This window comes from Oncorhynchus clarkii, chromosome 25 (genome assembly GCF_045791955.1).
Source record: "Oncorhynchus clarkii lewisi isolate Uvic-CL-2024 chromosome 25, UVic_Ocla_1.0, whole genome shotgun sequence".
In the NCBI taxonomy this organism is placed as follows: Eukaryota; Metazoa; Chordata; class Actinopteri; order Salmoniformes; family Salmonidae; genus Oncorhynchus; species Oncorhynchus clarkii.
The window spans coordinates 22356705-22377859 of record NC_092171.1 but is presented as its reverse complement, the minus strand read 5'-3'; the positions used below and the strand labels follow the sequence as shown (position 1 = coordinate 22377859).

The 21155-nt window shown below is 56.2% G+C and overlaps 2 protein-coding genes across 4 annotated transcripts in view; both read right to left on the bottom strand.

Annotated features, from left to right (window-relative positions):
* The window catches only part of LOC139384147 (serine/threonine-protein phosphatase 2A 56 kDa regulatory subunit epsilon isoform), a 77309-nt gene extending 65593 nt beyond the window's left edge, over positions 1–11716 (bottom strand). Inside the window, exon 1 of one of the 3 annotated variants that reach the window (XM_071128831.1) lies at positions 11642–11716. The gene's annotated coding sequence lies outside the window, so the exon portion shown is untranslated. Of the gene's footprint in view, positions 1–11338 lie in introns of all 3 variants that reach the window. The other 2 variants (XM_071128830.1, XM_071128832.1) reach the window with 2 other exon arrangements.
* Positions 11717–15383: 3667 nt separating this feature from the next.
* On the bottom strand, positions 15384–20633 carry LOC139384146 (WD repeat domain 89). Its single transcript, XM_071128829.1, has 3 exons — positions 20557–20633; positions 18075–18177; positions 15384–17426 (listed from the first exon to the last, which is right to left on the bottom strand). Exon 3 carries the CDS (start codon positions 17399–17401, stop codon positions 16247–16249), a length of 1155 nt encoding a protein of 384 aa, XP_070984930.1. The 5' UTR covers positions 17402–17426; positions 18075–18177; positions 20557–20633; the 3' UTR covers positions 15384–16246.
* Between the last annotated feature and the right edge of the window lie 522 nt (positions 20634–21155).

The window sequence follows — 21155 nt, the reverse complement described above, 5'->3', positions numbered from 1 at the left end:
GGGAGAGCGAGAGCGAGCGACAGAGGGGGAGAGCGAGGGCGAGCGACAGAGGGGGAGAGCGAGGGCGAGCGACAGAGGGGGAGAGCGAGGGCGAGCGACAAGGGGAGAGCGAGAGCGAGCGACAGAGGGGTAGAGCGGGCGACAGAGGGCGAGAGCGGGCGACAGAGGGCGAGAGCGGGCGACAGAGGGCGAGAGCGGGCGACAGAGGGCGAGAGCGGGCGACAGAGGGCGAGAGCGGGCGACAGAGGGCGAGAGCGGGCGACAGAGGGCGAGAGCGGGCGACAGAGGGCGAGAGCGGGCGACAGAGGGCGAGAGCGGGCGACAGAGGGCGAGAGCGGGCGACAGAGGGCGAGAGCGGGCGAGAGCGGGCGACAGCGGGCGACAGCGGGCGACAGAGGGCGACAGAGGGCAACAGAGGGCGACAGAGGGCGAGCGACAGAGGGGGAGGGCGAGCGAGCGACAGAGGGGGAGGGCGAGCGAGCGACAGAGGGGGAGGGCGAGCGATCGACAGAGGGGGAGGGCGAGCGTTCGACAGAGGGGGAGGGCGAGCGAGCGACAGAGGGGGAGGGCGAGCGAGCGACAGAGGGGGAGGGCGAGCGAGCGACAGAGGGGGAGGGCGAGCGTTCGACAGAGGGGGAGGGCGAGCGTTCGACAGAGGGGGAGGGCGAGCGAGCGACAGAGGGGGAGGGCGTGCGAGCGACATAGGGGGAGGGCGTGCGAGCGACAGAGGGGGAGGGCGAGCGAGCGACAGAGGGGGAGGGCGAGCGAGCGACAGAGGGGGAGGGCGAGCGAGCGACAGAGGGGGAGGGCGAGCGAGCGACAGAGGGGGAGGGCGAGCGAGCGACAGAGGGGGAGGGCGAGCGAGCGACAGAGGGGGAGGGCGAGCGAGCGACAGAGGGGGAGGGCGAGCGAGCGACAGAGGGGGAGGGCGTGCGAGCGACAGAGGGGGAGGGCGTGCGAGCGACAGAGGGCGAGCGAGCGAGCGACAGAGGGCGAGCGAGCGAGCGACAGAGGGCGAGCGAGCGAGCGACAGAGGGCGAGAGCGAGCGACAGAGGGCGAGAGCGAGCGACAGAGGGCGAGAGCGAGCGACAGAGGGCGAGAGCGAGCGACAGAGGGCGAGAGCGAGCGACAGAGGGCGAGAGCGAGCGACAGAGGGCGAGAGCGAGCGAGCGACAGAGGGGGAGGGCGCGCGAGCGACAGAGGGGGAGGGCGAGCGAGCCCGAGCGACAGCGGGGGAGGGCGCGCGAGCGACAGAGGGCCAGCGAGCCCGAGCGACAGAGGGCGAGAGCGAGCGAGCGACAGAGGGGGAGGGCGTGCGAGCGACAGAGGGGAAGGGCGTGCGAGCGACAGAGGGGAAGGGCGTGCGAGCGACAGAGGGGGAGGGCGTGCGAGCGACAGGGGGAGAGCGAGGGCGAGCGACAGGGGGAGAGCGAGGGCGAGCGACAGGGGGAGAGCGAGGGCGAGCGACAGGGGGAGAGCGAGGGCGAGCGACAGGGGGAGAGCGAGGGCGAGCGACAGGGGGAGAGCGAGGGCGAGCGACAGGGGGAGAGCGAGGGCGAGCGACAGGGGGAGAGCGAGGGCGAGCGACAGGGGGAGAGCGAGGGCGAGCGACAGGGGGAGAGCGAGGGCGAGCGACAGGGGGAGAGCGAGGGCGAGCGACAGAGGGGGAGAGCGAGAGCGAGCGACAGAGGGGGAGAGCGAGAGCGAGCGACAGAGGGGGAGAGCGAGAGCGAGCGACAGAGGGGGAGAGCGAGAGCGAGCGACAGAGGGGGAGAGCGAGAGCGAGCGACAGAGGGGGAGAGCGAGAGCGAGCGACAGAGGGGGAGAGCGAGAGCGAGCGACAGAGGGGGAGAGCGAGAGCGAGCGACAGAGGGGGAGAGCGAGAGCGAGCGACAGAGGGGGAGAGCGAGAGCGAGCGACAGAGGGGGAGAGCGAGCGACAGAGGGGGAGAGCGAGCGACAGAGGGGGAGAGCGAGCGACAGAGGGGGAGAGCGAGCGACAGAGGGGGAGAGCGAGCGACAGAGGGCGAGAGCGAGCGACAGAGGGCGAGAGCGAGCGACAGAGGGCGAGAGCGAGCGACAGAGGGCGAGCCCGAGCGACAGAGGGCGAGAGCGAGCGACAGAGGGCGAGAGCGAGCGACAGAGGGCGAGAGCGAGCGACAGAGGGCGAGAGCGAGCGACAGAGGGCGAGAGCGAGCGACAGAGGGCGAGAGCGAGCGACAGAGGGCGAGAGCGAGCGACAGAGGGCGAGAGCGAGCGACAGAGGGCGAGGGCGAGCGGGCGACAGAGGGCGAGGGCGAGCGGGCGACAGAGGGGGAGGGCGAGCGAGCGACAGAGGGGGAGGGCGAGCGAGCGACAGAGGGGGAGGGCGAGCGAGCGACAGAGGGGGAGGGCGTGCGAGCGACAGAGGGGGAGGGCGTGCGAGCGACAGAGGGGGAGGGCGTGCGAGCGACAGAGGGGGAGGGCGTGCGAGCGACAGAGGGGGAGGGCGTGCGAGCGACAGAGGGGGAGGGCGAGCGAGCGACAGAGGGGGAGGGCGAGCGAGCGACAGAGGGGGAGGGCGTGCGAGCGACAGAGGGGGAGGGCGGGCGAGCGACAGAGGGGGAGGGCGTGCGAGCGACAGAGGGGGAGGGCGGGCGAGCGACAGAGGGGGAGGGCGGGCGAGCGACAGAGGGGGAGGGCGGGCGAGCGACAGAGGGGGAGGGCGGGCGAGCGACAGAGGGGGAGAGCGAGCGACAGAGGGGGAGAGCGAGCGACAGAGGGGGAGAGCGAGCGACAGAGGGGGAGAGCGAGCGACAGAGGGGGAGAGCGAGCGACAGAGGGGGAGAGCGAGCGACAGAGGGGGAGAGCGAGCGACAGAGGGGGAGAGCGAGCGACAGAGGGCGAGAGCGAGCGACAGAGGGCGAGAGCGAGCGACAGAGGGCGAGAGCGAGCGACAGAGGGCGAGAGCGAGCGACAGAGGGCGAGGGCGAGCGAGCGACAGAGGGGGAGGGCGAGCGAGCGACAGAGGGGGAGGGCGAGCGAGCGACAGAGGGGGAGAGCGAGCGAGCGACAGAGGGGGAGGGCGTGCGAGCGACAGAGGGGGAGGGCGTGCGAGCGACAGAGGGGGAGGGCGTGCGAGCGACAGAGGGGGAGGGCGTGCGAGCGACAGAGGGGGAGGGCGTGCGAGCGACAGAGGGGGAGGGCGTGCGAGCGACAGAGGGGGAGGGCGGGCGAGCGACAGAGGGGGAGAGCGAGGGCGAGCGACAGGGGGAGAGCGAGGGCGAGCGACAGGGGGAGAGCGAGGGCGAGCGACAGAGGGGGAGAGCGAGGGCGAGCGACAGAGGGGGAGAGCGAGAGCGAGCGACAGAGGGGGAGAGCGAGCGACAGAGGGGGAGAGCGAGCGACAGAGGGGGAGAGCGAGCGACAGAGGGGGAGAGCGAGCGACAGAGGGGGAGAGCGAGCGACAGAGGGGGAGAGCGAGCGACAGAGGGGGAGAGCGAGCGACAGAGGGGGAGAGCGAGCGACAGAGGGGGAGAGCGAGAGCGAGCGACAGAGGGGGAGAGCGAGAGCGAGCGACAGAGGGGGAGAGCGAGAGCGAGCGACAGAGGGGGAGAGCGAGCGACAGAGGGGGAGAGCGAGCGACAGAGGGCGAGAGCGAGCGACAGAGGGCGAGAGCGAGCGACAGAGGGCGAGGGCGAGCGACAGAGGGCGAGAGCGAGCGACAGAGGGCGAGCGACAGAGGGCGAGCGACAGAGGGCGAGCGACAGAGGGCGAGGGCGAGCGACAGATGGCGAGCGACAGATGGCGAGCGACAGAGGGCGAGCGACAGAGGGGGAGGGCGCGCGAGCGACAGAGGGGGAGGGCGAGCGAGCCCGAGCGACAGCGGGGGAGGGCGCGCGAGCGACAGAGGGCCAGCGAGCCCGAGCGACAGAGGGCGAGAGCGAGCGGCAGAGGGCGAGAGCGGGCGACAGAGGGCGAGCGAGCGACAGAGGGGGAGGGCGTGCGAGCGACAGAGGGGGAGGGCGTGCGAGCGACAGAGGGGGAGGGCGTGCGAGCGACAGAGGGGGAGGGCGTGCGAGCGACAGAGGGGGAGGGCGTGCGAGCGACAGAGGGGGAGAGCGAGCGACAGAGGGGGAGAGCGAGAGCGAGCGACAGAGGGGGAGAGCGAGAGCGAGCGACAGAGGGGGAGAGCGAGAGCGAGCGACAGAGGGGGAGAGCGAGAGCGAGCGACAGAGGGGGAGAGCGAGAGCGAGCGACAGAGGGGGAGAGCGAGAGCGAGCGACAGAGGGGGAGAGCGAGCGACAGAGGGCGAGAGCGAGCGACAGAGGGCGAGAGCGAGCGACAGAGGGCGAGAGCGAGCGACAGAGGGCGAGAGCGAGCGACAGAGGGCGAGAGCGAGCGACAGAGGGCGAGAGCGAGCGACAGAGGGCGAGGGCGAGCGACAGAGGGCGAGCGACAGATGGCGAGCGACAGATGGCGAGCGACAGATGGCGAGCGACAGAGGGCGAGCGACAGAGGGCGAGCGACAGAGGGCGAGCGAGGGCGCGCGAGCGACAGAGGGGGAGGGCGCGCGAGCGACAGAGGGGGAGGGCAAGCGAGCCCGAGCGACAGCGGGGGAGGGCGCGCGAGCGACAGAGGGCCAGCGAGCCCGAGCGACAGAGGGCGAGAGCGAGCGGCAGAGGGCGAGAGCGGGCGACAGAGGGCGAGCGAGCGACAGAGGGGGAGGGCGTGCGAGCGACAGAGGGGGAGGGCGTGCGAGCGACAGAGGGGGAGGGCGTGCGAGCGACAGAGGGGGAGGGCGTGCGAGCGACAGAGGGGGAAGGCGTGCGAGCGACAGAGGGGGAGGGCGTGCGAGCGACAGAGGGGGAGGGCGTGCGAGCGACAGAGGGGGAGGGCGTGCGAGCGACAGAGGGGGAGGGCGTGCGAGCGACAGAGGGGGAGGGCGTGCGAGCGACAGAGGGGGAGGGCGAGCGAGCGACAGAGGGGGAGGGCGTGCGAGCGACAGAGGGGGAGGGCGTGCGAGCGACAGAGGGGGAGGGCGTGCGAGCGACAGAGGGGGAGGGCGTGCGAGCGACAGAGGGGGAGGGCGTGCGAGCGACAGAGGGGGAGGGCGTGCGAGCGACAGAGGGGGAGGGCGTGCGAGCGACAGAGGGGGAGGGCGTGCGAGCGACAGAGGGGGAGGGCGTGCGAGCGACAGAGGGGGAGGGCGTGCGAGCGACAGAGGGGGAGGGCGTGCGAGCGACAGAGGGGGAGGGCGTGCGAGCGACAGAGGGGGAGGGCGTGCGAGCGACAGGGGGAGAGCGAGGGCGAGCGACAGGGGGAGAGCGAGGGCGAGCGACAGGGGGAGAGCGAGGGCGAGCGACAGGGGGAGAGCGAGGGCGAGCGACAGGGGGAGAGCGAGGGCGAGCGACAGGGGGAGAGCGAGGGCGAGCGACAGGGGGAGAGCGAGGGCGAGCGACAGAGGGGGAGAGCGAGAGCGAGCGACAGAGGGGGAGAGCGAGAGCGAGCGACAGAGGGGGAGAGCGAGAGCGAGCGACAGAGGGGGAGAGCGAGAGCGAGCGACAGAGGGGGAGGGCGAGCGAGCCCGAGCGACAGCGGGGGAGGGCGCGCGAGCGACAGAGGGCCAGCGAGCCCGAGCGACAGAGGGCGAGAGCGAGCGGCAGAGGGCGAGAGCGGGCGACAGAGGGCGAGCGAGCGACAGAGGGGGAGGGCGTGCGAGCGACAGAGGGGGAGGGCGTGCGAGCGACAGAGGGGGAGGGCGTGCGAGCGACGGAGGGGGAGGGCGTGCGAGCGACAGAGGGGGAGGGCGTGCGAGCGACAGAGGGGGAGAGCAAGCGACAGAGGGGGAGAGCGAGAGCGAGCGACAGAGGGGGAGAGCGAGAGCGAGCGACAGAGGGGGAGAGCGAGAGCGAGCGACAGAGGGGGAGAGCGAGAGCGAGCGACAGAGGGGGAGAGCGAGCGACAGAGGGCGAGAGCGAGCGACAGAGGGCGAGAGCGAGCGACAGAGGGCGAGAGCGAGCGACAGAGGGCGAGAGCGAGCGACAGAGGGCGAGGGCGAGCGACAGAGGGCGAGCGACAGAGGGCGAGGGCGAGCGACAGATGGCGAGCGACAGATGGCGAGCGACAGATGGCGAGCGACAGAGGGCGAGCGACAGAGGGGGAGGGCGCGCGAGCGACAGAGGGGGAGGGCGCGCGAGCGACAGAGGGGGAGGGCGAGCGAGCCCGAGCGACAGCGGGGGAGGGCGCGCGAGCGACAGAGGGCCAGCGAGCCCGAGCGACAGAGGGCGAGAGCGAGCGGCAGAGGGCGAGAGCGGGCGACAGAGGGCGAGCGAGCGACAGAGGGGGAGGGCGTGCGAGCGACAGAGGGGGAGGGCGTGCGAGCGACAGAGGGGGAGGGCGTGCGAGCGACAGAGGGGGAGGGCGTGCGAGCGACAGAGGGGGAGGGCGTGCGAGCGACAGAGGGGGAGGGCGTGCGAGCGACAGAGGGGGAGGGCGTGCGAGCGACAGAGGGGGAGGGCGAGCGAGCGACAGAGGGGGAGGGCGTGCGAGCGACAGAGGGGGAGGGCGTGCGAGCGACAGAGGGGGAGGGCGTGCGAGCGACAGAGGGGGAGGGCGTGCGAGCGACAGAGGGGGAGGGCGTGCGAGCGACAGAGGGGGAGGGCGTGCGAGCGACAGAGGGGGAGGGCGTGCGAGCGACAGAGGGGGAGGGCGTGCGAGCGACAGGGGGAGAGCGAGGGCGAGCGACAGGGGGAGAGCGAGGGCGAGCGACAGGGGGAGAGCGAGGGCGAGCGACAGGGGGAGAGCGAGGGCGAGCGACAGGGGGAGAGCGAGGGCGAGCGACAGGGGGAGAGCGAGGGCGAGCGACAGGGGGAGAGCGAGGGCGAGCGACAGAGGGGGAGAGCGAGAGCGAGCGACAGAGGGGGAGAGCGAGAGCGAGCGACAGAGGGGGAGAGCGAGAGCGAGCGACAGAGGGGGAGAGCGAGAGCGAGCGACAGAGGGGGAGAGCGAGAGCGAGCGACAGAGGGGGAGAGCGAGAGCGAGCGACAGAGGGGGAGAGCGAGAGCGAGCGACAGAGGGCGAGAGCGAGCGACAGAGGGCGAGAGCGAGCGACAGAGGGGGAGAGCGAGCGACAGAGGGGGAGAGCGAGCGACAGAGGGGGAGAGCGAGCGACAGAGGGGGAGAGCGAGCGACAGAGGGGGAGAGCGAGCGACAGAGGGGGAGAGCGAGCGACAGAGGGGGAGAGCGAGCGACAGCGAGCGACAGAGGGCGAGAGCGAGCGACAGAGGGCGAGAGCGAGCGACAGAGGGCGAGAGCGAGCGACAGAGGGCGAGCCCGAGCGACAGAGGGCGAGAGCGAGCGACAGAGGGCGAGAGCGAGCGACAGAGGGCGAGAGCGAGCGACAGAGGGCGAGGGAGCGAGCGAGGGCGAGCGGGCGACAGAGGGGGAGGGCGAGCGAGCGACAGAGGGGGAGGGCGAGCGAGCGACAGAGGGGGAGGGCGAGCGAGCGACAGAGGGGGAGGGCGTGCGAGCGACAGAGGGGGAGGGCGTGCGAGCGACAGAGGGGGAGGGCGTGCGAGCGACAGAGGGGGAGGGCGTGCGAGCGACAGAGGGGGAGGGCGTGCGAGCGACAGAGGGGGAGGGCGTGCGAGCGACAGAGGGGGAGGGCGTGCGAGCGACAGAGGGGGAGGGCGTGCGAGCGACAGAGGGGGAGGGCGTGCGAGCGACAGAGGGGGAGGGCGTGCGAGCGACAGAGGGGGAGGGCGTGCGAGCGACAGAGGGGGAGGGCGTGCGAGCGACAGAGGGGGAGGGCGTGCGAGCGACAGAGGGGGAGGGCGAGCGAGCGACAGAGGGGGAGGGCGTGCGAGCGACAGAGGGGGAGGGCGGGCGAGCGACAGAGGGGGAGGGCGGGCGAGCGACAGAGGGGGAGAGCGAGGGCGAGCGACAGAGGGGGAGAGCGAGGGCGAGCGACAGAGGGGGAGAGCGAGGGCGAGCGACAGAGGGGGAGAGCGAGGGCGAGCGACAGGGGGAGAGCGAGGGCGAGCGACAGGGGGAGAGCGAGGGCGAGCGACAGGGGGAGAGCGAGGGCGAGCGACAGAGGGGGAGAGCGAGAGCGAGCGACAGAGGGGGAGAGCGAGAGCGAGCGACAGAGGGGGAGAGCGAGCGACAGAGGGGGAGAGCGAGCGACAGAGGGGGAGAGCGAGCGACAGAGGGGGAGAGCGAGCGACAGAGGGGTAGAGCGAGCGACAGAGGGGGAGAGCGAGCGACAGAGGGGGAGAGCGAGCGACAGAGGGCGAGAGCGAGCGACAGAGGGCGAGAGCGAGCGACAGAGGGCGAGAGCGAGCGACAGAGGGCGAGAGCGAGCGACAGAGGGCGAGAGCGAGCGACAGAGGGCGAGAGCGAGCGACAGAGGGCGAGAGCGAGCGACAGAGGGCGAGAGCGAGCGACAGAGGGCGAGAGCGAGCGACAGAGGGCGAGAGCGAGCGACAGAGGGCGAGAGCGAGCGACATAGGGCGAGAGCGAGCGAGCGACAGAGGGGGAGGGCGAGCGAGCGACAGAGGGGGAGGGCGAGCGAGCGACAGAGGGGGAGAGCGAGCGAGCGACAGAGGGGGAGGGCGAGCGAGCGACAGAGGGGGAGGGCGTGCGAGCGACAGAGGGGGAGGGCGTGCGAGCGACAGAGGGGGAGGGCGTGCGAGCGACAGAGGGGGAGGGCGGGCGAGCGACAGAGGGGGAGGGCGGGCGAGCGACAGAGGGGGAGAGCGAGGGCGAGCGACAGGGGGAGAGCGAGGGCGAGCGACAGGGGGAGAGCGAGGGCGAGCGAGTGGGGGAGAGCGAGCGACAGAGGGGGAGAGCGAGAGCGAGCGACAGAGGGGGAGAGCGAGAGCGAGCGACAGAGGGGGAGAGCGAGAGCGAGCGACAGAGGGGGAGAGCGAGCGACAGAGGGGGAGAGCGAGCGACAGAGGGGGAGAGCGAGCGACAGAGGGGGAGAGCGAGCGACAGAGGGGGAGAGCGAGCGACAGAGGGGGAGAGCGAGCGACAGAGGGGGAGAGCGAGCGACAGAGGGGGAGAGCGAGCGACAGAGGGCGAGAGCGAGCGACAGAGGGCGAGAGCGAGCGACAGAGGGCGAGAGCGAGCGACAGAGGGCGAGAGCGAGCGACAGAGGGCGAGAGCGAGCGACATAGGGCGAGAGCGAGCGAGCGACAGAGGGGGAGGGCGAGCGAGCGACAGAGGGGGAGGGCGAGCGAGCGACAGAGGGGGAGGGCGAGCGAGCGACAGAGGGGGAGGGCGAGCGAGCGACAGAGGGGGAGGGCGAGCGAGCGACAGAGGGGGAGGGCGTGCGAGCGACAGAGGGGGAGGGCGTGCGAGCGACAGAGGGGGAGGGCGGGCGAGCGACAGAGGGGGAGAGCGAGGGCGAGCGACAGGGGGAGAGCGAGGGCGAGCGACAGGGGGAGAGCGAGGGCGAGCGAGAGGGGGAGAGCGAGCGACAGAGGGGGAGAGCGAGAGCGAGCGACAGAGGGGGAGAGCGAGAGCGAGCGACAGAGGGGGAGAGCGAGAGCGAGCGACAGAGGGGGAGAGCGAGCGACAGAGGGGGAGAGCGAGCGACAGAGCGGGAGAGCGAGCGACAGAGGGGGAGAGCGAGCGACAGAGGGGGAGAGCGAGCGACCGAGGGGGAGAGCGAGCGACAGAGGGGGAGAGCGAGCGACAGAGGGCGAGAGCGAGCGACAGAGGGCGAGAGCGAGCGACAGAGGGCGAGAGCGAGCGACAGAGGGCGAGAGCGAGCGACAGAGGGCGAGAGCGAGCGACCGAGGGCGAGAGCGAGCGACAGAGGGCGAGAGCGAGCGACAGAGGGCGAGAGCGAGCGACAGAGGGGGAGGGCGTGCGAGCGAGCGACAGAGGGGGAGGGCGTGCGAGCGAGCGACAGAGGGGGAGGGCGTGCGAGCGACAGAGGGGGAGGGCGTGCGAGCGAGCGACAGAGGGGGAGGGCGTGCGAGCGAGCGACAGAGGGGGAGGGCGAGCGAGCGAGCGACAGAGGGGGAGGGCGAGCGAGCGAGCGACAGAGGGGGAGGGCGAGCGAGCGAGCGACAGAGGGGGAGGGCGAGCGAGCGAGCGACAGAGGGGGAGGGCGAGCGAGCGAGCGACAGAGGGGGAGGGCGAGCGAGCGACAGAGAGGGAGGGAGAGTGATGATGAGTGACTCTGACCCTGACATTCTGGGCCAGCCTCCACAAGAACAAGCGGATTAAACAAACTATGAAACCCTTGGTTAGCCCACAGACGTATATTAAAACCAGGTTAACCACGATTGTTGACAATTGGTAAACTCAAACTAGCTATACTTCAAACAAATACATGTACTTCACTAGATAACTATATCTATTGATGTCGTCTTTGGAACATTTAATACGGACCTGCCAATTGGCCCATGCTTTCTTTGGTAGAATATGGTTAACTAGCAAATTCGACTAAACACACCCTGGCCACTAACAAATTACTGCATTTGCAGGTTAACTCGAACAGCAGTGTAAATTTCGTCTAGTCTGATCGTGAAAACATATGCTAGTCCATTAATTATACATCTCAAAGATAGCTACCTAACCTAGCTTCTACCTACCGACATTTGACTTTGTTGGGACATTCTGTCAACACCTATACAATGTCAATGCCAATGTTAACTAGCTAATATTGGTGTAGTGACTAGCAGCTAGTTGGTGCTGAGCCTAGCAAATTAGTTCTCCATTTAGTTTGACATTATGATTAGCAAACACGTCAAGTAGCTAGTGAATGCACATCAGATACGACCACAGTAACTGGTGCACTAGCTGGCTAACGAGTTAGCTAGCTAGTACAGTAGCCATCCGATATTTCCACCAAAAACAAGTCCTCTTCAGTGTTTATCGTCATCTAGCTGTATTTGCAATATACTGTTTCTTGGAATAATATTATTTCATACTGGTAACGTAGGTCGTTATATTGCCAAAATATAAAATGGCAAGTAACGACAGAAAGTTAACTAACGGTTAGCTGTGATGCTGCCTGGGTCGTTCGCATGCTAATGTTATAGCTTCCTAGCTAGCTAGTCAGAGGCTAGCTAGGTAATGTTATCGAGTTACGGAAATGTTACAGGAATACTCAGTGTGTGTAAAATGGATTTATAACTAGCTAGTTCACGTTGCAACATATTTCACTTTGCAAAAATATATATTTATTCTGACGTCAAACTGTGTAAACGAGCTGAAAATTAATCCCACATCTCTTGATGTGGAAGCAAGCTAGCTACTATTGCTAACTGGCTAGAATCACACATAGGTACCCAGAAACAAGCTATCTGCAGATTAACGACAATGAGCCGTAACGTGTTACCTTGATCCTCTGTTGTCCGGAACGAATACGGTGGCACAAGTTGTTATCCTCTATTATACAATATTAAACTAAAATGCTTCCAATCATGTAATAGTAGCCTCTCCAAGTAACGGCAAACCAGCAGGAAGGCTATTTTGGCTTTTTTTTTTTAGACAGACAAACCAACGAGTGCCTATTTACCTTCTAACGAAATAATCCTCCGAGTCCCATTATAACAAAATAGACGTATACAAATATTAAGTGGAGTCAATCACATTCCCTATTTATGAGAAGAAAAAAATATATAACTTGTTTACACCACACCTCTTTTTTTGTTATATTTCTGTAGACAGTGTTTAATTTGGGGACATCTCTATTCACTCTTTTGTCAATAGTACTGGGCAGAGTCCATGGCACACATAAGAGATACACCCAACCCTGATGCTCGGTTTTGGCACTATAGACGATGGTGATTGGTTTGTTCGAAGCATGTAATGGATGGGGTTGGACATTTAGATAACGTCCATCATTCCGCTAACAGAGTCGCTCCTAGAGATATTTTTTTTTTAGAAGGTAGGTTGAGGTGTATGGGACTAGGAAGGATATTGGGTTAAAGACGAGGTGGAATTTTATACTTTAGTCGCTGCCTAACCCTCTTCCTGGAGATCTTCCGTCCTGTGGATTCAGTCCAACCCTAATTGAACACCTAATTATACTAATTAGCTGCTCAACAAGACCTTAACTAGCTGAATCAGATATGCTAAATTAGATTTGGACTGAAAATTTACAGGACAGTAGATCTCCAGGAAGAGGGTTGGGCAGCCCTGGCAAGTGGGTGGGGAATCCTCTCCTTATGGCATGAAGCTAAACCTGTTAAGGCCCAACCCTGATTTACCGTTCATTCACACTGAAGGACGGTCTTGAACGGGCAAGGACCAACTACTTCTCTTGGTTTCCCATTAGTTATATTATTTAAAGAGCACATCAACATTACAGATAGGAAGAGAGGATTTACAACAGCTGTCTCAAATAGTCAGTTAAGAACAAATTCTTATTCACAATGACGGCCTAACCCGGACGACGCTGGGCCAATTGTGCGCCACCCTAACACCTCTTGCACTGAGATGCAGTGCCTTAGAACCCTGCGCCACTCAGGAGCCACTCAGGAGCCAGAGTGGCACTGATCTTTTCTCAGCAAGTACACCACATCAAATTTTACAATACACCAAAATTATGGATAAGAATAATATCCCAAAAAGGATGGATGGAAATCAAAAAAAACAATTAAAAAATATACAAGCATTTGTTATTGAAGTTGAGTTTCAACAGTGACATACTGTAGCTATACTGACATAGTATTAAAATAGCTAAACGATATCAAAACAAGTCCATATTGTTTTACAATTCTTTCCCCTTCAGTTTTGGTAATATTGAAACTGTTCAGCCCCATGCTGCATTTTTTTGTTTAGTAATGAAAAATAAATTAAATGATAAGATTAAACATTATTAAATCATTGCATTAAGCATGTGAGTGGGGGGTGTCTGTCAAGTATACTTGACTGTTAATCTAATTGAAATGGGATACTTAAGATAAAACTGATAAGTATAACGCTAGCATATTACTTTACCTTGAATTTCTAACTCAGGGTGAAAGTAAGGAAAAATCAATGAAATAGAAACTTTAGCACACCACAGGAAGCAGCTGGCACAGTAAACCTACGGAATGGGTTGACAATTTCTCCCCTGAAGACTTTAAAATTGAACCCATATTAAAAAAGGGACACTTCAGAATTTTGGCAATGAAGCCCTTTATCTATTTCCCCAGTCAGATGAACTCACGGACACGATGTTTAAATTGAGTGTTAAAGGAATTAACACTCAATTTGTCTCAGGTCCACATGTGAGGGGACATACGCAGCCTGGTCTCATAGACGAGACATAACATAGTAAATGTAAATCCGGGATCACAAATTGGTATGATATGTTACATTTGGTATGGTTACAAAAGCCTTAACGTAACCATCGGTCTTAAGGCAAAACCAAGAGTGGGGTGGTTGGTTGGGATGGGTGGGCGTATAACCTAAAGGTTGCGAGATCAAATTTCATCATGGACAACTTTAGCATTTTAGCAACTTTTCAACTAATTAGCATGTTAGCCAACTCTTCCCCAAACCTTTCAGCTCATCATTCCCCTAACCTTAACCCTTTAGCCCGTAAGAGTCTAAGCCCTGTCCAAACTGAGGGAGGGGGTTCTACTAAGATATATGGAATTGTTTTAAGGTCATACCAAGGATCATTTTACTATTTGTGTTTGAATTTTAAAAGAACCATCGAAGTATCAAAAAATATATTTGATGAACATGTTTTATTCAGCCTTACTGCTATTAGACCATACAAACAGATTCACTACATGGAAAAACAAAATTCTAAATTAAGCGTGTTCTGAAGTGTCTTTATGAGAGATACAGTATAAGAAAAATGTTACTTTTTATGTACATGTATTTAACCCCTTATTTTTCACACTAAACAGTCTAAGCCAGAGAAAGGGGTTCTACTAAGCATTGTGGAATTGATTTAAGAAGGTCATACCAGAGATAATTTTGCTATTTTAGAGTTAAGATCCCTTGAAGCATCAAGAAAATATTTGTAAAACAAATATACACTACCATTCAAAAGTTTGGGGTCACTTAGTAAGCCATTTTTGAAAGATTAGCACATTTAGTAGTCCATTAAAATATCATCAAATTGATCAGAAATACAGTGTAGACATTGTTAATGTTGTAAATGACTATTGTAGGTAGAAATGGCTGATTGTTTTATGGAATATCTACATAGGCAAACAGAGGCCCATTATCAGAAACCCTCACTCCTGTGTTCCAATGGCACGTTGTGTTAGCAAATCCAAGTTTATAATTTTAAAGGCTAATTGATCATTAGAAAGCCCTTTTGCAATTATGTTAGCACAGCTGAAAACTGTTGTACTGATTATAGAACCAATACAACTGGCCTTTAGACTGGAGCATCAGCATTTATGGGTTCGATTACAGGCTCAAAATGGCCAGAAACAAAGAACTTTCTTCTGAAACTTGTCAGTTTATTCTTGATCTGAGAAATGAAGGCTATTCCATGCAAGAAATGCCAAGAAACTGAAGATCTCCTACAACGCTGTGTACTACTCCCTTCACAGAACAGCACAAATTGGCTCTAACCAGAATAGAAAGAGGAGTGGGAGGCACTGGTGCACAACTGAGCAAGAGGTCAAGTACATTAGACTGTCTAGTGTGAGAAACAGATGTCTAACAAGTCCTCGACTGGCAGCTTCATTAAATAGTACTTGCAAAACTCCAGTATCAACGTCAACAGTGAAGAGATGACTCCGGGATGCTGGCCTTCTAGTCAGAGTTGCAAAGAAAAAACCATAACTCAGACTGGCAAAAAAAAAAGAAAGATTAAGATGGGCAAAAGAACACAGACACTGGACAGAGGAACTCTACCTAGAAGGCCAGCATCCCGGAGTCACCTCTTCACTGTTGACTTTGAGACTGGTGTTTTAAATCAGAACCGTTTTCAGCTGTGCTAACATAATTGCAAAAGGGCTTTCTAATGATCAATTAGCCTTTTAAAATTATAAACTTGGATTAGCGAACACAACGTGCCACTGGAACACATGAGGGATGGTTGCTGATAAATGGGCCTCTGTACGCCTACGTAGATATTCCATTTTTTTCTTTATCTGCCGTTTCCAGCTACAATAGTCATTTACAACATTATCGCTCCCTCTTATAATTTGGGATCAAATATGCTCTGAAAGCAAACATGTTGACATGAGTACCCTGATATCGTGGAATTTGTGCCATTCTGAAAAAATTGTTAGTTTTCTGTATTTCTGTAAATTATCATTGGGTTTACTTGATAGCTACCTACACAAATAGCTAGCTAGAACAAAGTGTTAATAAGATATTCATTTAAAAAGATTAAAAGCAATACTGTATTTCTGATCAATTTGATGTTTTAAATTGTAAAAAGTGTTTCTTTCAAAAACAAATACATTTAAGTGACCTCAAACTTTTGAACGGTATTGTATATAAAATGGTTTATTTGCCCATACTGCTATTTGCCCATACAAAACGCATAGAATAACAGATTCACTACATGGAACAACAGATAGCCAGCCCCCCCCCCCAAAAAAAAAATCTAAAGGAATTTTGTTCTGAAGTTTCTGTCCTATATTTAAGAGGTACAGTATAAAAAATAAAAATACATCTGGAATTTTTCTCTTTTAACATGTATTGAACCCCATATTCGTAACATATCATACAAAATGGGTGATGCACATACACAAATGAATACATATCATACGAAACTTAGCATATTGTAGTAAATGGTGTCTTAGATTTACATACAGAATTATGTGAAATGTTCTTAGACCAGGTTGACATATGCAGCAGAGTCCCTGCATAGCAACTGTCATGTTATTCCACTCTGTGCCATTTGAGTGGAAATAAAGCTGCTCCTCTGAATAAGTATGATGAAGTACTGCATGCTCTGGTTCTGAACCCTGGCCTTTGTGACCCACTGAGTATGTTAGTTAAATTACAGGAGAGCATGCATTAGATCAACTAGATACAATTAGAATTATATTTCTAAAGAAATACCAGTTGGCTTTAGCTAAACAAAATACCAAACAAGTTCGGAGAAACATTTGAAAAACAAATACTGCGATTCAATCTCATTTTAAGCCCTAGCGGTTAAAAGAGATTATTAATCAGTTTCTGGGATAAGTATAATACTACTTTCAAGAAAGAAAAAATATAATTGTGTTGATTTCATGAATCCAAATGAGTACTCTGTGAGTGCAAGAGGAATATTGATTGATTAAATAGGGACTGCAGTCTTGCCCTTCTTTGAGAGCCCTCTATTGCATCCGACTCACACTTCTAGCTTCTTATCCCTCTTGGAGCCATGCTTCTTGTGTGATCTAGATTTGAGTTTTAATGCAGAGGCACTCTTCAGGGTGTCCCTCTTCCCTGAGGTGAATTCCTCCGCCCCTGGCTTCCACAAGAGCAGCTGTGCATCCTCCCCTCCTGTGAGCAGGGCCTCCCCTGCGGGATCCCAGAGGAAGCAGCGCACTGTGGAAGAGTGGCCCCCTTGGAGGGACCTCAGCAGACACAGGCCTTCCTCACTGCACTCCAGAAGGTGGATGTCTCCATTGTTTGTCCCACCTAGCACTAGTAAGCGCCCTGCCTCCTCCAGCCAAGTCCCGCCAACAAAGTAATCCAGGGCCACTTCATTAGAGAGAGGGGTCAGGCTGCGGGCATCAGCGGCACTGAAGAGTGTGAGAGGCTTGTCTGTGTCCAACTGACCCAGGTCCCACAGATGGAGGCCCTCGTCGTGGCTGAGGCACAGCAGCTGGTTGAAGTCCTTCCCTGCCCAGCACACTGAGCTAGCAGAGGAGCCACAGTTACAGGTGGCCAGCAGGGCCTCCTCCTCTGCACCAAGGCTCAGGTCAAACACATTCACCAGGCCATCAGTGGAGCCAGACGCCAAGTGGTCGGCATTCCGGGGGTGGAAACGCACCTGCGTGATGTCATCACTGTGGGACTCAGAGTACACACCCAGAACCCCTCCCTTCTCCTTTGCCATGCGGGCATCCCAGAAAACCAAGAAGCTATCATCTTCATCGACCTGCTCAGTGCCTGCACATAGGACCACATCGCTGCAGCTCACATCAAAGCTGCAGAAGTGGTGGGAGGAGTCACTCCTGAACACCTGTGCTGCCTCTGAACCAGGGCAGCGGACATCCCACGTCCTCACTGTCCCATCAGCAGAGCCTGAGAAGAGCAGGTCAGGGGAGGTGTGGGCAAAGCACACCCCACAGATTGCACCACTATGTCCCTGGTACTCCCTGAGCAGGCTGAGGCTGTCCTCACTATGCAAACGGATGGAGAGGTTGGAGCAGCATACGGCCACCAACCCTGGGCCCGAGACAGTCTGATGGGACAGGTCCAGCAGGTAGGTGGGCTCATCTGGCTGGACACGCCGAGTGATTGACAGAGCTTTGAACTTCTCCCCCAGACTCTCCATGGCAACTTCCTGCAACTACACCCAGCTGGATAGAGAGGATGTGCAGAATATAGATGTGTAATATGGAAGAAACTCCATCTAATCACAAGACATACACCTACTTACTCACTTAACTCAAAATGTGGGTCTGGTAATGGTTAAATTAACACAAGAAAGAACCAAGGGACTTTGTTCCCATAGTGTCCACTGTGATTTGTGAGGCTTGTTGCACTCACTCGGCCTGTCATTACTGTTGGTGTAAGTTATCTCTAAAGTTAGTAGCTCACTGTGTGTGATAGAAACACTAGTCAACTAACAGTGAATACTATCCTCTATGTTAGTATTATGTTACTGCCAAACAGATTTAATTAACTTATAGCTGTTGTCTGGATTGATAACTAAAAAGCTGATACCTACCTAGCCAATATTAGTCACCAATGAAGGTGGCGAGTATGAAGTCACTATAGTAGTAGCAAATAAAGTGACTAATTTAGCTAGCTAAAAACACTCGCTAAATTAGCTAGCTAAACGTTTGCTAGCTTGCAAGTGGAAAGTTCTTGAAGGGTTCACTTATTGAAGGACCAAAGAAAGTACGTTAACATTCCAGTAACATTTGTATTCAATGCCCAGTATGAACCACAAATACAAAAAAAAACATATGTAATATATGTAACCTTGTAAACGACTCACTTACCTGGCAAAATAGACGGTGTCTGATTTTCATGAGCACGTTGTGACACGGTGTCACTGTATTTACTGCCCGTTGATGGACCAATTTCCTCAATGCATGAGTTCCGCTGTTGAATTTCAGAGCAAAATTACAGTCATAGACAGTACAGTATGAAGATAGGCAGAAACTGCCTCTCCAATAGAAATCACCGACCACACTTGTAAGGGATGTCATGGCGACGTTAGCCAAGTAAATACATATGCAGAAACACGTCCGCGTGAGACGACGGGTCTCACGGTTCTCTCGCGCCAAACTGCGCAGGTCGTCAAAGCCACTCCGATATAAATTATTTTTTTTCGGAAATGGAAACGTGTTAGTTTGTTACTTTCACAAGGTTGGAGTAATAACATGTTCAACTGCTTAAAACACTGTCTCGAATCAAGGTTGTGCCTTTAGATTTCGAGAAAATTAACAACTAAGTAATAATATTTCACGGCCTGGTCGGTTTCACAAGCGTTCACGGAAGTGTCACGATGTTGCGTGTCTGGGATTAGAAACTCTGTGCTATAGTACAGGCAATACCAATGTCGATAAAGACACTGACTTTTTTTATCGGTGAAATAATTGATTAACATTCATATGAGCATCATCCGGCACGATAGGGAGCGGGTCATCACTGGCCATGCTGGAGTGGACAGAAGTAATGGCACCGTCTAACCTTAGCCCTTGACCATGATTCTCATTGCCATTACATTATACATAACAGTCATTGGACGAATATGTCTTCTGTATGAGTTTTGAGCCCGGACACTCAATCTGAACATGAACGCGCGTCGCTTACGGTACGGTATTGGAAGCATACGAACATTATCTTTCGTATCATATCTTTCAAAACGAAAGGTAAATTGATATACACCTTAATAGGGTTAGTATACCCACATGGTCATATTTCCATGGTACCGCGTATGTTTACAGAAAAAGGGGAAATATGCATACTTTATTTTTGAAACACAGTTTTCGTATTTTCTGACAATTTAGGATGTGGCACATCGAGTTCAGCCAAGGGTGTGCAACATCCTAAATTGTCCGAAAATCGAAAACTACATTCTTAAACTCATGTGTAATACTATGTGCGATTCAAACGTAAGGTAGTGAAGTAAAAGTAAAAGTAGTCAAAATATCAATAGTGAAGTACAGATACCCACCAAAACGACTTAAATTGTACTGTAACGTATTTTTACTTAAGTATTTGAAACCACTAGCTTCAATACTCTCTAAATATTAGGGATTCAAAATCCTCAAAGTCTTTGGAAGACCCTTTGGAAGACCTGGTTATTGGCATTGGAAATTGCCCACAAAAGGTTCTTCCAAGAACCCCATAGGATGCCCTCAAACCATCACGGTCACCTAATAATCCCCAGTTTACAATTGGCTCATTCATCCCCCCTCCTCTTCCCTGTAACTATTCCCCAGGTTGTTGCTGCAAATGCTAATGTGTTCTCAGTCAACTTACCTGGTAAAATAACGGATAAATAAAACAGCCTTGGTTTCTGTAATGACTGCCTCGCCTGGTTCACTAACTACTTCTCAGATAGAGTTCAGTGTGTCAAATCGGAGGTCCGGACCTTTGGCAGTCTCTGTGGGGGTGCCACAGGGTTCAATTCTTGGGCTGACTCTCTTCTCTGTATATATCAATGATGTCGCTCTTGCTGCGGGTGATTCTTTGATCCACCTCTACACAGACAACACCATTCTGTATACATCTGGCCCTTCTTTGGACAGTGTATTATACGACAATACTGAATGAACACTCAAGTAAATAATGAAACATGTTCAATTTGGTTTAAATAATGCAAAAACTAAGTGTTGGAGAAGAAAGTAAAAGTACAATATGTTCCATGTAAAATATGTGCCGTGTAAGAAAGCTAAGTTTCAGTTCCTTGCTCAGAACATGAGAACATATGAAAGCTGGTGGTTCCTTTTAACATGAGTCTTCAATATTCCCAGGTAAGAGGTTTTAGGTTGTAGTTATTATAGGAATTATAGGAGTATTTCCCTCTATACCATTTGTATTTCATTAACCTTTGACTATTGGATGTTCTTATAGGCACTTTAGTATTGCCAGTGTAACAGTATAGTTTCCGTCCCTCTCCTCGCTCCTCCCTGGGCTCGAACCAGCAACACAAAGACAATTAGCGAGCGCTATCTAGCTAGCCATTTCACTTCGGTTACACGAGCCTCATCTCGGGAGTTGATAGGCTTGAAGTCATAAACAGCACAACGAAGAGCTGCTGGCAAAACGCACGAAAGTGCTGTTTGAATGAATGTTTACGCGCCTGCTTCTGCCTACCACCGCTCAATCAGATACTTGTATGCTCAGTCAGATTATATGCAACGCAGGACACGCTAGATAATATCTAGTAATATCATCAACCATGTGTGGTTAACTAGTGATTATGATTGATTGTTTTTTATAAGATAAGTTTAATGCTAGCTAGCAACTTACCCTGGCTTACTGCATTCGCGTAACTCCTTGTGGAGTGCAATGAGAGAGAGGCAGGTTGTTATTGCTTTGGACTAGTTAAGGTTGCAAGATTGGATCCCCCGAGCTGACAAGGTGAAAATCTGTCGTTCTGCCCCTGAACAAGGCAGTTAACCCCTGTTCCTAGGCCGTCATTGAAAATAAGAATGTGTTCTTAACTGACTTGCCTAGTTAAATAAAGATTAAATAAAGGTGTAAAAAAAATATATACTTTTTTTTTTAAATGACAAATTGGCACCCAAAAATACAGATTTCCGATTGTTATGAAAACTTGAAATTGGCCCTAATCGGCCATTCCGATTAATCGGTCAACCTCTAATCTCTACCGTTCCTGCTGACTCTAGAGAGTTGAAAACAGCAGGTCTGGGACAGGTAGCACGTCTGGTGAACAGGTCAGGGTTCCATAGCCACAGGCAAAACAGTTGAAACTGGAGCAGCAGCACGGCCAGATGGACTGGGGACAGCAAGGAGTCATCATGCCAGGTAGTCCTGAGGCATGGTCCTAGGGCTCAGGTTCTCCGAGAGAGAGAAAGAGAATTAGAGAGAGCATACTTAAATTCACA

Bases quoted from the DNA above. Each gene is read 5' to 3' on its own strand.
- LOC139384146 (XM_071128829.1), bottom strand. From the start codon at position 17,401: ATGGAGAGTCTGGGGGAGAAGTTCAAAGCTCTGTCAATCACTCGGCGT.